The sequence below is a fragment of the Trichosporon asahii genome, assembly GCF_000293215.1.
Source record: "Trichosporon asahii var. asahii CBS 2479 unplaced genomic scaffold scaffold00070, whole genome shotgun sequence".
Classification (NCBI taxonomy): domain Eukaryota; kingdom Fungi; phylum Basidiomycota; class Tremellomycetes; order Trichosporonales; family Trichosporonaceae; genus Trichosporon; species Trichosporon asahii.
Window position 1 is genome coordinate 410,841 of NW_014040855.1, and position 12,221 is coordinate 423,061.

The 12,221-nt window shown below is 60.9% G+C and overlaps 7 protein-coding genes across 7 annotated transcripts; 3 read left to right on the forward strand and 4 right to left on the reverse strand.

Moving 5' to 3' along the window:
- Positions 1-59: 59 nt before the first annotated feature.
- On the forward strand, positions 60-884 carry A1Q1_03946 (uncharacterized protein; the record flags this gene model as incomplete). The annotated part of the gene is made up of 1 exon (XM_014322371.1): positions 60-884. One exon carries the CDS (start codon positions 60-62, stop codon positions 882-884), a length of 825 nt encoding a protein of 274 aa, XP_014177846.1.
- Positions 885-1,961: 1,077 nt separating this feature from the next.
- On the forward strand, positions 1,962-2,780 carry A1Q1_03947 (uncharacterized protein; the record flags this gene model as incomplete). The annotated part of the gene is made up of 1 exon (XM_014322372.1): positions 1,962-2,780. One exon carries the CDS (start codon positions 1,962-1,964, stop codon positions 2,778-2,780), a length of 819 nt encoding a protein of 272 aa, XP_014177847.1.
- Positions 2,781-4,357: 1,577 nt separating this feature from the next.
- On the forward strand, positions 4,358-5,266 carry A1Q1_03948 (uncharacterized protein; the record flags this gene model as incomplete). The annotated part of the gene is made up of 1 exon (XM_014322373.1): positions 4,358-5,266. One exon carries the CDS (start codon positions 4,358-4,360, stop codon positions 5,264-5,266), a length of 909 nt encoding a protein of 302 aa, XP_014177848.1.
- Positions 5,267-5,317: 51 nt separating this feature from the next.
- Positions 5,318-6,123, reverse strand: A1Q1_03949 (uncharacterized protein; the record flags this gene model as incomplete). Its single annotated transcript, XM_014322374.1, has 4 exons — positions 5,318-5,377; positions 5,437-5,545; positions 5,597-5,802; positions 5,860-6,123. 4 exons carry the CDS (start codon positions 6,121-6,123, stop codon positions 5,318-5,320), a joined length of 639 nt encoding a protein of 212 aa, XP_014177849.1.
- Positions 6,124-6,317: 194 nt separating this feature from the next.
- On the reverse strand, positions 6,318-6,895 carry A1Q1_03950 (uncharacterized protein; the record flags this gene model as incomplete). Its single annotated transcript, XM_014322375.1, has 4 exons — positions 6,318-6,371; positions 6,431-6,463; positions 6,512-6,594; positions 6,670-6,895. The coding sequence occupies 4 exons, from the start codon at positions 6,893-6,895 to the stop codon at positions 6,318-6,320; spliced, it is 396 nt and encodes a 131-aa protein (XP_014177850.1).
- Positions 6,896-7,186: 291 nt separating this feature from the next.
- A1Q1_03951 (MFS transporter) lies at positions 7,187-8,973 on the reverse strand (the record flags this gene model as incomplete). Its single annotated transcript, XM_014322376.1, has 5 exons — positions 7,187-7,376; positions 7,431-8,338; positions 8,393-8,578; positions 8,651-8,721; positions 8,772-8,973. The coding sequence occupies 5 exons, from the start codon at positions 8,971-8,973 to the stop codon at positions 7,187-7,189; spliced, it is 1,557 nt and encodes a 518-aa protein (XP_014177851.1).
- A 758-nt stretch (positions 8,974-9,731) lies between these two features.
- On the reverse strand, positions 9,732-11,514 carry A1Q1_03952 (uncharacterized protein; the record flags this gene model as incomplete). The annotated part of the gene is made up of 2 exons (XM_014322377.1): positions 9,732-9,740; positions 9,796-11,514. The coding sequence occupies 2 exons, from the start codon at positions 11,512-11,514 to the stop codon at positions 9,732-9,734; spliced, it is 1,728 nt and encodes a 575-aa protein (XP_014177852.1).
- Between the last annotated feature and the right edge of the window lie 707 nt (positions 11,515-12,221).

Consider the following 12,221-nt stretch of genomic DNA (forward strand, 5'->3'; position numbering starts at 1 on the left):
TCATAGAAGCATCGCACTCGCTGGGCAGCTCAGTCTCCACCATCACTCCGCCCCTCATAATGTCATCGAGAACTGTCCAGGCTGTTGCTCACACTGAGCCATTCTCGCCAGACCACTCCCCATGTGTTGCGACCCCCGCATCACCAGACTCCGACCAGTTCGTCCCGGCCCCTCCCATCACCGCCCGCACACCAGGCCAGCGGGGCGAGAAGGTGTGGATTCGCCCATTCCACTGCAGTGGAATAGTCATGCGTCTCCACGAGGTTCAGAACGGCTACCTCAAGGATCGCCACATTGTCTGCCGGGACCCGGGCGGCTGGGTTACCTTGCGTATCGCGACTGTCCCTGTAAGCGACGAGGCGGCCAACGCTGGTAGCGGCCAGTCGGCCCCTGCTGAGAAAGCAAAGGAAGTGACGCCCGCCGGGGACGACGACTACGTGTGGATCACGCCATTTTGGTCTGGCGGCTTCGCAGTGCCTACAGAGAGCCTGACGACCGGTCTCGTCGACATTCCCCTGCGCGCAAAAATCAGCGACAGGGGCCAAGTGACGTTCGAGCACTGCCTCGATCCGCGCCGCGACTGGACGCCCGCACAAGTGAGTTGTGCCGTTGCTTACTCGCTCATAAGCTCATTACAGACGTCAAGATCTATCCACCTCGTGCAACCCTTCAGCGTCACAGGGCCGGACGACAGGAAGTGGGCGCACTCTCGCTGGTGGAAGATGAAATTCTCTGACATTCCTTTGCAGCGCGGTGAGCCCGATATTGGGCTTTGGGATGATCCTTGCGACGCCGGGCACGCCGAGGACAATGAGCAGGATCCCTATGGCTGTTGTAGCTCTTGCCACGACAGGATCATGGAAGAAGGGGAGGAGGAGTGGTGAGAGCGTACGATAAAGCCGCACAACTCGCAGAGATGTCACATGGGGCTTGAGCGAGGGGGCTCGGATTTGTTTATCTCGAGGTGGAACCGGATGGAGGATCGATGGACCAGGAGCCTGCCTCCACGGTATAATGGCTCAGCACCACTGATGGTTAGAGAAATGTATTTCATCCGAAGCGAGGAAGATGAATGAACAGCTGGTGCTCGATGCGCTTAATCACCTCCACCCTTCTACTTCGGGTTGCCTCCACATCTGCTGTTGCTTCAATTAAGGTTGCTACGTCAGACTGACCCGAGATGCGGTGCGTCGGGCCGACCCCTGTTGCTGCATGCCTTGCAGGCCGTCGTGACTCGTCTTACGGACCGCGAAGTGCTTGCTGCATACCCTCCCTCGAACAGGTAATCCGTTTAGTTCAATTGCATGTCGAGGTGCGACCATGGCGAATATGCCTGGACACCGAACCCGAGTCGCCTATTAGGAGCTCCCTCCTACCGAGGACATGAGCAACTCCGCACGCCCATGGACGTATCTACGCAGCCATGCAGCCCTCAAGCGCTGACTTGAGTCCCAAACAGCACTCTTGAGTCCGAAACAACACTGCAATGCCGAAACCGGATGTCACGAGGTAATCACGAAAACTCGAGAAAACTCGCCCGACCGCCTCGGCTCAGGGCACCGATAAGCTCTGTGCCTTCAATCTCGGGCCGGCCAGACGCGGTGTTCTGCGATGCCCGCCGATGCGAGATTGGTGCGCCGGGCACCGCCTTGATCGTTAACGGTCTCGTGTGCCCGTCGTGTCTACGACGGGAACGATATAAGGTCTTGTGACTGCTGCTGGTTATGTCGTATGCTGTGCAAGGGACGACGTCACTCGACGACAACACGAGGAAACAGAGTGCTCCACCATCGCGACGAAGCACCGATATGCTTCATCGGGACACAAGCAATAAGCATGTTTGAGGGTTGCTCCGCTCGAAGGAGAGGTTTGGGGGGACCTGGTCGCGAGTGTTTTTAGCAGGCCACACTGGAAAGCATATAAGCGACTCGTCGACCTTCCCCTGGCCCTCCCTAGACACCATGATCGCGCTCCTCGTCGCTCTTCTGTACGCTACCTGCGCCCTGGCCGGCGAACTCCACCGGCCAGTCATCAAGTATCCCGACTCGCGGCGCCTGGGCCTCGACCTGGTCGCGGCACTTCCCTCGCGCACCAAGAAGGTGACGGTCTGGTCCGGTGCACGCGCCAACAAGATCCCCAAGGGGTGTGCCGACGTCGTGCGCGCCCACAAGCTCAACACGAAGGACATCACGGTCGTCGACGTCGAGTACAACGACAGTGACATTGTGTATGCCCTGTGCCACCACCCTAAAGCTAAGATGTCGCTCGACAAGCTGATTGACTGGTACGGCAAGGCGCCCGGGTTCCTGCGCACGAACGCGCGGCACGTGATGGCCATCCCCGGCACGGGCGCGTCGGGCATTGCGTCAAACGACAATGTCGCCTACTTCAGCGACATTGGCATGCAGGGCTTCATTCACGAACTCGGGCACGAGCTGGACACATGGTGCGCTTTCCCCGGCAAAAAGAAGGCGTGGGACAAGTGCCGCGACACGCCCATCTGGCGCGAGGCGTTCAACGAGGACTGGGCCGCTGTGACAGAGTACGCCAATGCCAACCATGGCGAGAACTTTGCGGAACTCACAGTGCATGCGCTGTACCAGTGGCACGTGCAGGGCGGCATCGACCGGCTCGGGGGCACCATCAACGGCCAGCCGGCCAAGTCCAGCTACGAGCACGAGGTCGGCCGCATCATGGACTTTTGCTGGAAGGAGCTCGGCGGGACGACGCACGTGAGGAAGGAGGACGGGTACAAGGAGTACCCTATTGTTGACAAGTAGATATTATAATGGGCCTTGGTGATGCGAGATATGGACTCTGCGCTGGTTTCCGCGAAGCAGGTGTGACCCGCGTCGGACCGAACCGCACGAGGCGGTGCTCCGCCTCTTGAGGTCACTGGAGTTAGGCGTTGTGAACGTGTCTCGTCCACATGGTGTGCACTCCAGATGTGCCCGGTTTGGGGTGATATCACCCAGCCTCGCAATCCGCCGGCCTAAGCACCGTCAGTCACGAGCCGCGGAGAGGTCTAGTGCGCTTAGATGCCCCGGCGGAGGGGAGTCTGCGGTCCGGCGCGTGGTAAGTTCTCGGGGACGCGCACCGGAACAGATTTACGTTACACAGACGCTCTGGTGATCTTCAGATATCGCCCTGAAGCCGCTGGAGTGCGAGTGTAGTGCGATTGTGGTGCGCCGGAATCATCTTTGTCGGAACGCGAAGGTTGGACAAGCTCAGGGCTTGCGTTGTCGCGTTGCGCGTGGTTCAAGAATCCTCCGGCGACCGAACGGCCGAAAAGTCTTGGACCGCGTGATGCAGGCGTCGTGGTTCGGCGGTCTTGGCGAGATCCACGGCGAGGGGCAGGCTGGATGCTCGGATGGCCCCGCGTAGTCATGGCGCCGTTGCATGGAGAGGGACCCAACAGGCTGGCGAAGAATGCTCTGCAGTCTGCCCGAGGAAGACTGGTCCTTGATACACGTTACGGTTAATCAGACGGTGCCTGCGCGTGTATCAGTGGATTCCCAGCTAGCGGACTGTCAGACTGCCGTCACATGTGGGTATGCGTACGACGAGCGAGTGGAACATCTGTTCCGCATCCCGTGGCTCGGCGGTGGCGTGCATGGCGTGCGCAAGGATGCTGTTGACCAGCTCGGCGAGACCGGCATGCACCTTTCTCGGGCATGTGCAACATGAAACAGGCTACTGATCGTCCGCGTCCCTGCGATAAGGGTCCGAACGTCGGTGGAGGAGCAGTACGTGCGCCCTGTCGCCGGAATCTGATTCGTCCGCACATGAGCGTCCTTAATGAAGCCATTCATCCAGCAACCCGTTCCGACAAACACCACATTCACCGGCACACCACTCGTACCGCGACTAACCTCCCGAACCCCGATACTGACACCCACTTGACTCACGCCTAGGTCGATGACAAGGTCGCTGCGTACTGCTCCGGGCCTAGCTGCCGTTCCGCAACCCACGCCCGGATGCGGTCCTGAACTAGTGGACGCATGCACGCAATCCATTCCAGCATGTTACTCTGGCGCGACGACGTGAGGACCTCCTGGTTGCCAGGCGATGGCGAGTGAATTGCTCCATCTGCGCGCTACGGAGATGGTACCGGGTCGGGATCACGCCCGCGACATTCGGTGACGACTAGGGTCTGTGCGGGTGATCTGCTGAAGGGATGCGGAGCTGAGATGTTGGGTTGCCTTGGAGTCTCGCGGCAGTCATTGTCGAGTATAAAGGAGAGAGGCAGTGTCACTACTCCTCACCAGCTCTCCTTCGCCTCCCTCTTCATCTTTCCCGGCTCCGCCACCCCACGTTCCGTAAGCCTAACTGACTGCTCCAGCTCACCGCAGTTACAATGAAACTCTCTTCTGCCATTCTTATTGCGCTCGCGTCGAGCGCCGCCGCGGCGCCGGTCGCCCCCGGCGAGTCGATGCTCGAGGACCCCACCGGGATTGTGACCACTCCCCTCTCGCACGTCATTGACGGCGTCATGTCCGCCCTCAACGGCAACTTCCAGTTCACTGGCACGCGCCAGGACCTGCAGCAGGGCGTGCAGGGCGCCTCGGGCCTGTGGCAGGGTGTCCAGCAGCAGGCGCAGAACGCCCAGCAGGGCCAGCAGGGCCAGCTGACCCCCCAGCAGCAGCACCAGCAGGCTCAGCAGGCTAAGCAGGGCCAGCAGCAGGGTGGCATCCTGTCGGGCCTGTTCAACGGCATCTCGGGCATGTTCAACGGCGGCAACAAGCCCTCCGACAGCCCCTCGGCCACCAACCTGCCCTTCATCGGCGGCCTGTTCCAGAACTCGGGCTCGAGCTCCAACACTGGCACTGGCTCGCTCCTCGGCAACCTCTTCCGCGTTGGCTCGTCGACCTCGCCCAAATCTGCCGCCGCCTCCGTCAAGGCCGAGGGCGGCGGTGCCTCTGCCGACATTGCGATCAAGGTGTCCGGCTTCCCCACCGAGCTGTCCGAGCAGAACCTCCGCTCTACGCTCGGCAAGCTCAACCTCGGCCTCAACGAGGAGCAGACCAAGTACACCATCCAGCTGATCCAGACCCTCGTCGCCGCCTTCTTCAGCGGCAAGCAGATCCCCAACGCCAACGACATCAGCGAGTTCATCCCCAACAAGGTCCCCGGCAACCTGTCCCAGGACCAGGTCAAGGCCATCAACAACGCCATCTACCCCACCCTCAACATTGTCCTCAAGAACATGGGCACCCTGAACGGTATCCAGGACACCATTGCCCAGGTCCTCACCCGTGGCAACTAATCGGACATTACCTGATGTAGCTTTCCTTTTGTAGCTCTTCAGTCTATGCTATTACTTTGGTACATTTAGTGTGATAATACAGGTTCGGTGTGTCGTGGTCGTTTCGGCTTGCTACGAGTTGATGATGGGAGTGATTCCTGATGTCAGCTCGAGACAGCATGGCAACTTACGCGTCGAGCTGGCCGGGAGCCGCCGAATAAGTTCTCGAGGGCGGTCGCATTGCCGACGACGCGTTCGGCGCGGTCGAGCATACGCGCCGTAAGCTCATTCAGCGTCTCGCTGCACTCGAGGTCGTCTCTGGGGTCAGCTCTTCCGGGTATCTGAGCTCACCCCGGATCGTCCAGCCAGCGCAGCGCCTCGGCGCGATACTCGGCCAGCAGCGGAATGTCGTCCTCCCTCATGCAGCGAATGTACAGCAGCCTGCTCCCCGTGATGACCTTGACGCCCTCCTTTCCCGGGGGAACATCGGGGAAGTAGCTCTGCACCATGAGTCGGATCCGCTCGAGGTCCTGTTTCCGCTTCGATAACGCGTAGTTCTGCAGTGATCGCGCGACGTGCTGATGTCAGCTAGGCACAACGGAGTAGTAGCTTACTGCGCGTCGAACGTCTAGGGAGAGGCGGTACAGCTCGTCCCAGAGCGGAGTCACACACGCGTTCAGCAGCCGCACGTCCGCCGCACGCAGCGCGCCCTTGCCCGACTCGTAGTGTCCCAGCGCGACTAGTGCTTCGCTCCGGACCACCTCGGCCAGCAGCGCGACGTGCGAGAAGAGCTGCAGCGCCGTCGGAAGCAGCTGCACGAGCGGGTTCGGGTCGAGGTGTGCTCGCAGGGCGCGAAGCACTTCGGCGGGCGACGCCATGGTGAGGTGTAGAGTGGAGGCCTCGACGCGCTTCAAAACAACACTCGTCATGACAGTCCAGTCACCTGAGGCGAGCGTGGGAAAGTGACTCGCACTCCACTTCGACATTCGGCACTCGCCAAAAGTTAGACCCAGATGGAGATGCAGCAGCAAGATCCAAGGATACATATGGGCCTTAGCCCGCGATACATACTCTACTTCTTGTCGTTGTCGTTGCCCTCCTCCTGCTCCCTGATCTTGGAGAAGACCTGGGACGCAAGCTGCCGTTAGCTTCGGCAAGTCAACCCCCAGCTATAGTCGTACTCACCTCGGGCGTCAGGTTCACACCGGCCTCCTGCATCTGCAGCATGAGCTGGGGTCAGCTTATGAAGGCGTCGCGGTAGCTCACGTTCTGGCCCGCCTCGCGGATCTCGGGGTCCATGCCGAGCTTCATCATCTGCATCGCCGAGGGCGGCTTGGAGATGTCGACGCCTGGGGTCAGCTATGCCCTGAGGGGCCCAGCTGGACTGGTCATTGCGGTACATCCTTGTCCTGCGCGCGACTCACCCTTGGCCTGCATGAGCTCGCCCAGCTTCTGGATCGCAGCCTTGGTGCCCTCGTGGTTCTGGATCTTGGCGCGCATCTCGATGATCTGCGGGTCGTTGAACGGGTCCGCGGCCGCGCGGACGCGGGCGGACGCGTGCAGGGACGCAACGGCGCGCGGGGCGCGCTGCACGAGGGGACGGGCGACGAGGCGGGTCGAAAGGCGGGTCGAACGGAGGACGGAGAACATGGTGGAAGATGTTGTGACGGCGAAAAGTCGGGGACGAGTGTCGTCATAGTGACCCCAGGTTGTGGAGGTTGGTTCCGGCGACTTTTGGCGCCCGCTTGGCTGGCTTCTCGAACGAACGCTGCACATGTGCCCGGGGTAGATCTGGGGTGACAGTGGCTGTCTGCGCCGCTGTCGATGTGTCCTCCGCTGATATCGCGAAGCATCCCACTCTTCGCTTCTCATGGCTCGTGCATTCGGGCTTCTGAACAACGACTACTGACATTACAATTACGGGAATGCTTGCGGGCCCCACTAATATCGCCAACGGAACGCGGGGTGCTTGTAGTCGAGGTCCTCGGGGGCAATGTGGGCGACATCGGCGAGCGCCTCGTCCATGTCCACGCGGTCGCGGCGGCGGTTGTCCCACTTGAGCCAGAAGTAGAGGAGGACGCAGGACAGGAAGAGGAGCGCGTTGGTAGCCAGGTTGAGCCCGTTGCCGATGCTTATCGTCAGCTCTGCAAAGCATTAGACTTACGGATAGTTCGGCCCGTCGTACTTGGGGAAAGCCCAGGTGGCGATGAGACCGCCAATGTTACCCGCGACCATGACGAGACCGATACCGGCAGAACGTGCGCTGTCGGAGAGCGTGTTGGCGGCAGACTGCGAGGGGCACAGCGCTCCAAAGGGGAAGGAGCCTGCGGCAATGATGAACGTCGCGCCGTAGCGGACGTGCGGGTCTTCGCTAGCCAGGAACATGATGTAGCCGACGATGGGCAGGGGAGCGAGGATCATCATGACGACGAGGCGCTTGTTGAGCTTCCACGCGAAGAAGTTGGAGATAACGACGACGGCGGCGCCGACTACGAAGGGCGGAACGGCGTGCAGCTGCTTGCTGACGACCGAGTTGTTGGGGTAGATTGTGGACACGATGGTCGGGAGGAAGAAGGCCATGGACTGCGCTGTGATGTTGTCAAGGAGGAAGATCCACGCGCAAACGACCGTGTTCGGGTTGAAGATACCGAGGATAAGCTTGCGCTTATCGATCTTGTCGAGCACAGTCTTCGTACCGACATTCTCAGACTTGATGCGCGCAACAGCGAGCGCCTTCTCCTCGGGGTTGAGCCAGCGCGCCGTCTCCGGGCGGTCGGTCAACGTAAAGAAGGAAATAATACCCAAGCCGATCGTGATGATTCCCTCGACGAGGAAGAGGTTCCTCCAGCTGTGCAGGCTCCCGATGTGGTCAATCTTGAGGATACCGCTCGCAAGCAGGCCCGAGAAGGCTCCACCGAGGGGCGACGTGCAGATGTACAACGAGATGCGGAACGCAAGTTCAGACTTGCGGTACCATCGCGTAAAGTAGTACGAGATGCCGGGGAGCAATCCAGCCTCAAAGATGCCAAGCAGGAAGCGCACGCCGCACGCCGACGAGTAGTTGGTGATGAACGCGGTACAGAGGGAGATGATCTGGGGTCAGAGACTGTGTGGCGCACGATGCCCTGTGGCGCAGGGACGACTTACACCAAACCCGAACGTCATCAACGGCAGCCAGCGACCGGGCCCAACAATCTTGCACATAATGTTCGAAGGGATCTCGAACAGGATGTAGGAAACGTAGAACACAGAGAGGATTGCATTGTAGTCGACGCCCTTGAGATGCAGGTCCGTCTCAAAGTTGGCGAGACGAGCGTTGCCAATGTTGGTTCGCTGCGGTCAGTTTTCGCCACCTTCCACTCATCTCCCCCAGTCAGACGCACGTCGATAAAGGTGAACAGATACAGCAGGGCCACAGTTGGCACGGTGAACAAGTCGAGCTTGCGCACAAGGCGTTTCTCCGCCTGTGGATCGAACTGGACGATGGGCCGGCCTGTTCGTCAGCCACGACTCCACCCAAACACACCGTAAGCATCCGTCGCAACTTCGCCGACAGCGGCCACTTCGCCGACCTCGTGGAGGACCTCGGCTTGGCGCTGCTTCTCGTCGTACGCCGGGAGCCCCTCGGGGACCCCGTGCATGGCCCGGTGCTCGTGGTGGGAGGTACGGCCCTTCTCCTCGTCGGTCAAAGTTGGTCCGAGGGCGGAGCCCATATGGTCGTGGGTCATGGTGAGGGGTGTATGCAGGTGGGAGTCGGCGGGTGAAGCATCCATCGAAGCATTGCAGATAGTTATACCCGTTCGTCTGGATGCATGTTGATTTTCCCGGTGCTCGCGAACGAGACGCGACCGGGAACTGCGCTAAGCTGCGCTCCAACACTGGGTCCGGCTCCAGAACACTTTGGGCAGTAGTGGGACGGCAGCTGGACCCGGAGCGGAAACACGCTGTGGTGGGGTCCAAGGGCCACAAGGTCAGTCGCCTCGCTAGGCAATCATTGCCCACTGCCCGTGTTCCTGAACGATGTCATACACGCATGGTCGCGCTGTGTTTATGCTGCTCCGCGCTCGCTTGCGAGCGGCTCGTGATCATGTGCGGCGTTGTCAGGCGCTAAGCTGTAATAAAAGTGCCACTCTGCACGTGGGTTGGGCCCATGTTGGGCTCACTCTGACCCCAGGATGCCGAGAGCGGCCATCACGATAAGATCTAGAATTCCACGGATAAAGCAATGTCATTGGGTCTGCTGACCACTACTTCGGGCTGTCGCGGAGCAATAACAGCTAGGCGCAGCCACAGGTCCAGACTGTCGTACGTGGGGCTGATCACGCGCCAGAGTACGACGTGAGCCCTGCCCGCTGCCCGCTGCGACCGAACCCACCGGAATCTCGGATCAATCTGGGTCTCGGTTGCTTGGAATCGGGTGACTCACGCCAAGAGTGCAGGTGGGGAGATAGCAGGTCCTAAATAGCATACATGATCGGTCTATAGTCTAAAAGCCCTGTGCGGCCAAATAATCGGACTGGCGTTAGTTCAGACACAAGTTGACAACTTACAATCTCAAGGTAGAAAGTTCCAGGTTTAAAGCTGACCGGGTTGCCAGTCAGGTTGGAGAACATGTTCTTCATGGCGTTGACCCAGCCCACCATCTCGAGGTGATTCACGCCGAGCAGCGTGCCGCGGTACTCACCCCAGCGGGCAGAGTAGACGGACACGAGACCGTCGTTCGGGCCCTCCTTGGCGTAGATGACGTTGTGGGGCCAGCGGAACGTGTCGAGGAGCCCCGGGTCGCACGACGCACCCCACGAATAGTAGTGCACGTTCGGGTCGTCGATGACTTCCGTGTTGAAGACCCGCATTGCACGTGTACCGAGCGCCGCGAACGCAGAGCCGTCACCCGAGTTGGGCAGATTCAGCGACTCCATCATGCCCAGCAGCTGCGGGAGACGGTCGCGCCCGATCACATTGTCAATGACATAGTCGGCAAACGGACTGCCGCGGTGCGGGGTCGAGATCGTCGTCAATGAGCACACGCTGAACTTGGTCGGCTTCAGCACGGAGATCAGATAGCGGCAGTCGAGGCCGCCCATCGAGTGCCCGATCAGGTTCACGGTGCGGCCCTCGTACTGCTTCTCGATCTGCTCCATCAGGATCGTCGCGCGGTCCTTGATGCTCGCCGTCGCCGGTACACGGCAGATCATGACCTCGGCGCCGTTGCTCTCCAGCACTTCGCGCACGCCGCGCCAGTAAGAGATCTGCATCGGCGCAATGTTGCGCGGGCCGAGCACATCAAACCCGAGCAATCCGTGGCAGAACACGAGCGGGTTCTTTGGCGTCTCGTATTTCTTGTTGATGTGCTCCTGCTCCTGCTCCGCTGTCGGCGCCTGGTCGTCCTCGCTCAGGATCGAGTCGACGTGCTCCTTGCTGACCGATGTGCCCGGCAGCCAGTTCTTCGCCCACTTGCTGATATCCTTGCTGAAATCCTGGCTCGCGGACACGCTAGTGCTGAACGCTCGCCGTCCAACGTCGAAGGGCGATCGCGGCAGCGCCACCGACCCAACGAGCGGCAGGCTCATCTGCGGCTCGTCGTCGACCTCGCCCTCGTGCGACGAAAGCTCCGATATCGTCCTCTGGATCTGTAACCGTGCGTCGCTCGTCCTCATATCGGGCGACTTGGGCAGTCCCGTCCTCGGGTCCAGGTCAGGGAAGGACTCTAGTCTCGTGTGCTGGTGCGCGTAATCCATCGCCCACATGCTAGTGCCTGGCGAGAGGGGCGTACCGCCCGACGAAAGCCGGCGCTGGATTTCATTAATCGTCGCACTGGACGGCTCGTGGGCGTGCGCATGGTCGTGCACTCGGGCCCGCGTGTGGCTGTCGTCCTCGGCATTCGCGTACGTCGTTCCAGTGGTGGAGGATGAACGCGACAAGCGCGACACGAGACGCGGCCGCTGGTGCGACGGCAGCGCCCGCTTCGACCGGTTCACGGGTGCATGGTGTGCCTTCGGGGGCGGTGTTACGCTGTTGGGAGGTGTGAAGGGGCGCGGTGTAGATGACGGGCTGGGTGTCTTGGGACTGTCATGTGGTAACGATGAGGACAGCGCGTCCTGCAGCAGCGACGACAGAGGCTCGGACGACGGCGACAGCGGCTTGGCAAGGTCAGGCTTCTCAACAGACGCGCGCGGCGTTGATGACGCGGACTGTGATGTTCGGGTCTCGGTGTTGGTCTGCGGAGGCGTCGGGGTGGTCGACCCAGGAGACGGACGGGATACAGACATGGAGGCGACTAGGAGCCTACGAGAGGCTCTGTGGGAGTGCGTCGCGAGCAGCATACCGCCGGGCGGCGGTGGGAGGTGGAGCGATGGCGACGAGTTGTTGTTGACCCGGCTATTGAGATGGACTTTTGCGGGATGGATGGTGGAACGGCGAAAAACGTCATGCGGATCAGGTGGAACCTCGTCATTGCAGCGGCCCCAGACGGGGCTTCGCGTGGCACCGCTCCCGCCAACCGGTGACACACCCTGCGTTTCGGACCGGTGGCGTGACAGAACCAAATACATGCATCCTCGTGGTCATTATAATGCAGAGTGTATGCATGGATACAACAAGCTACTCAAATCTTATAATCATCTACCCTTCCAATCTCGGTTTCTTGGCGGCAGGGTCTTCGCCAGTGGCAACTGCCGGCGCAGCGGGAGTTGTAGGGGGAGCTGGAGCATCGTCCAGCTTACGCTTCAGCGAGGCGTCAGGAGCCGCAGCGGGGGCTGGAGCTGGTGCTGCAACAGGTGCGGGTGCAGGAACTGGTGCGGGTGCAGGAACTGGTGCGGGGGCGGGGGCCGGGGTAGCCGCTGGTGCTGGAGCAGGAACAGGAGTGGTGGCAGGTGCAGGTGTGACCGCAGGCGCAGGAGCTGGGGCTGGTGCGGTGGGCTGCGCTGGTGCGGGGGCGGGTGCCGGTGCGGCGGAGGCTGGCGTGGCGGGAGCCGCC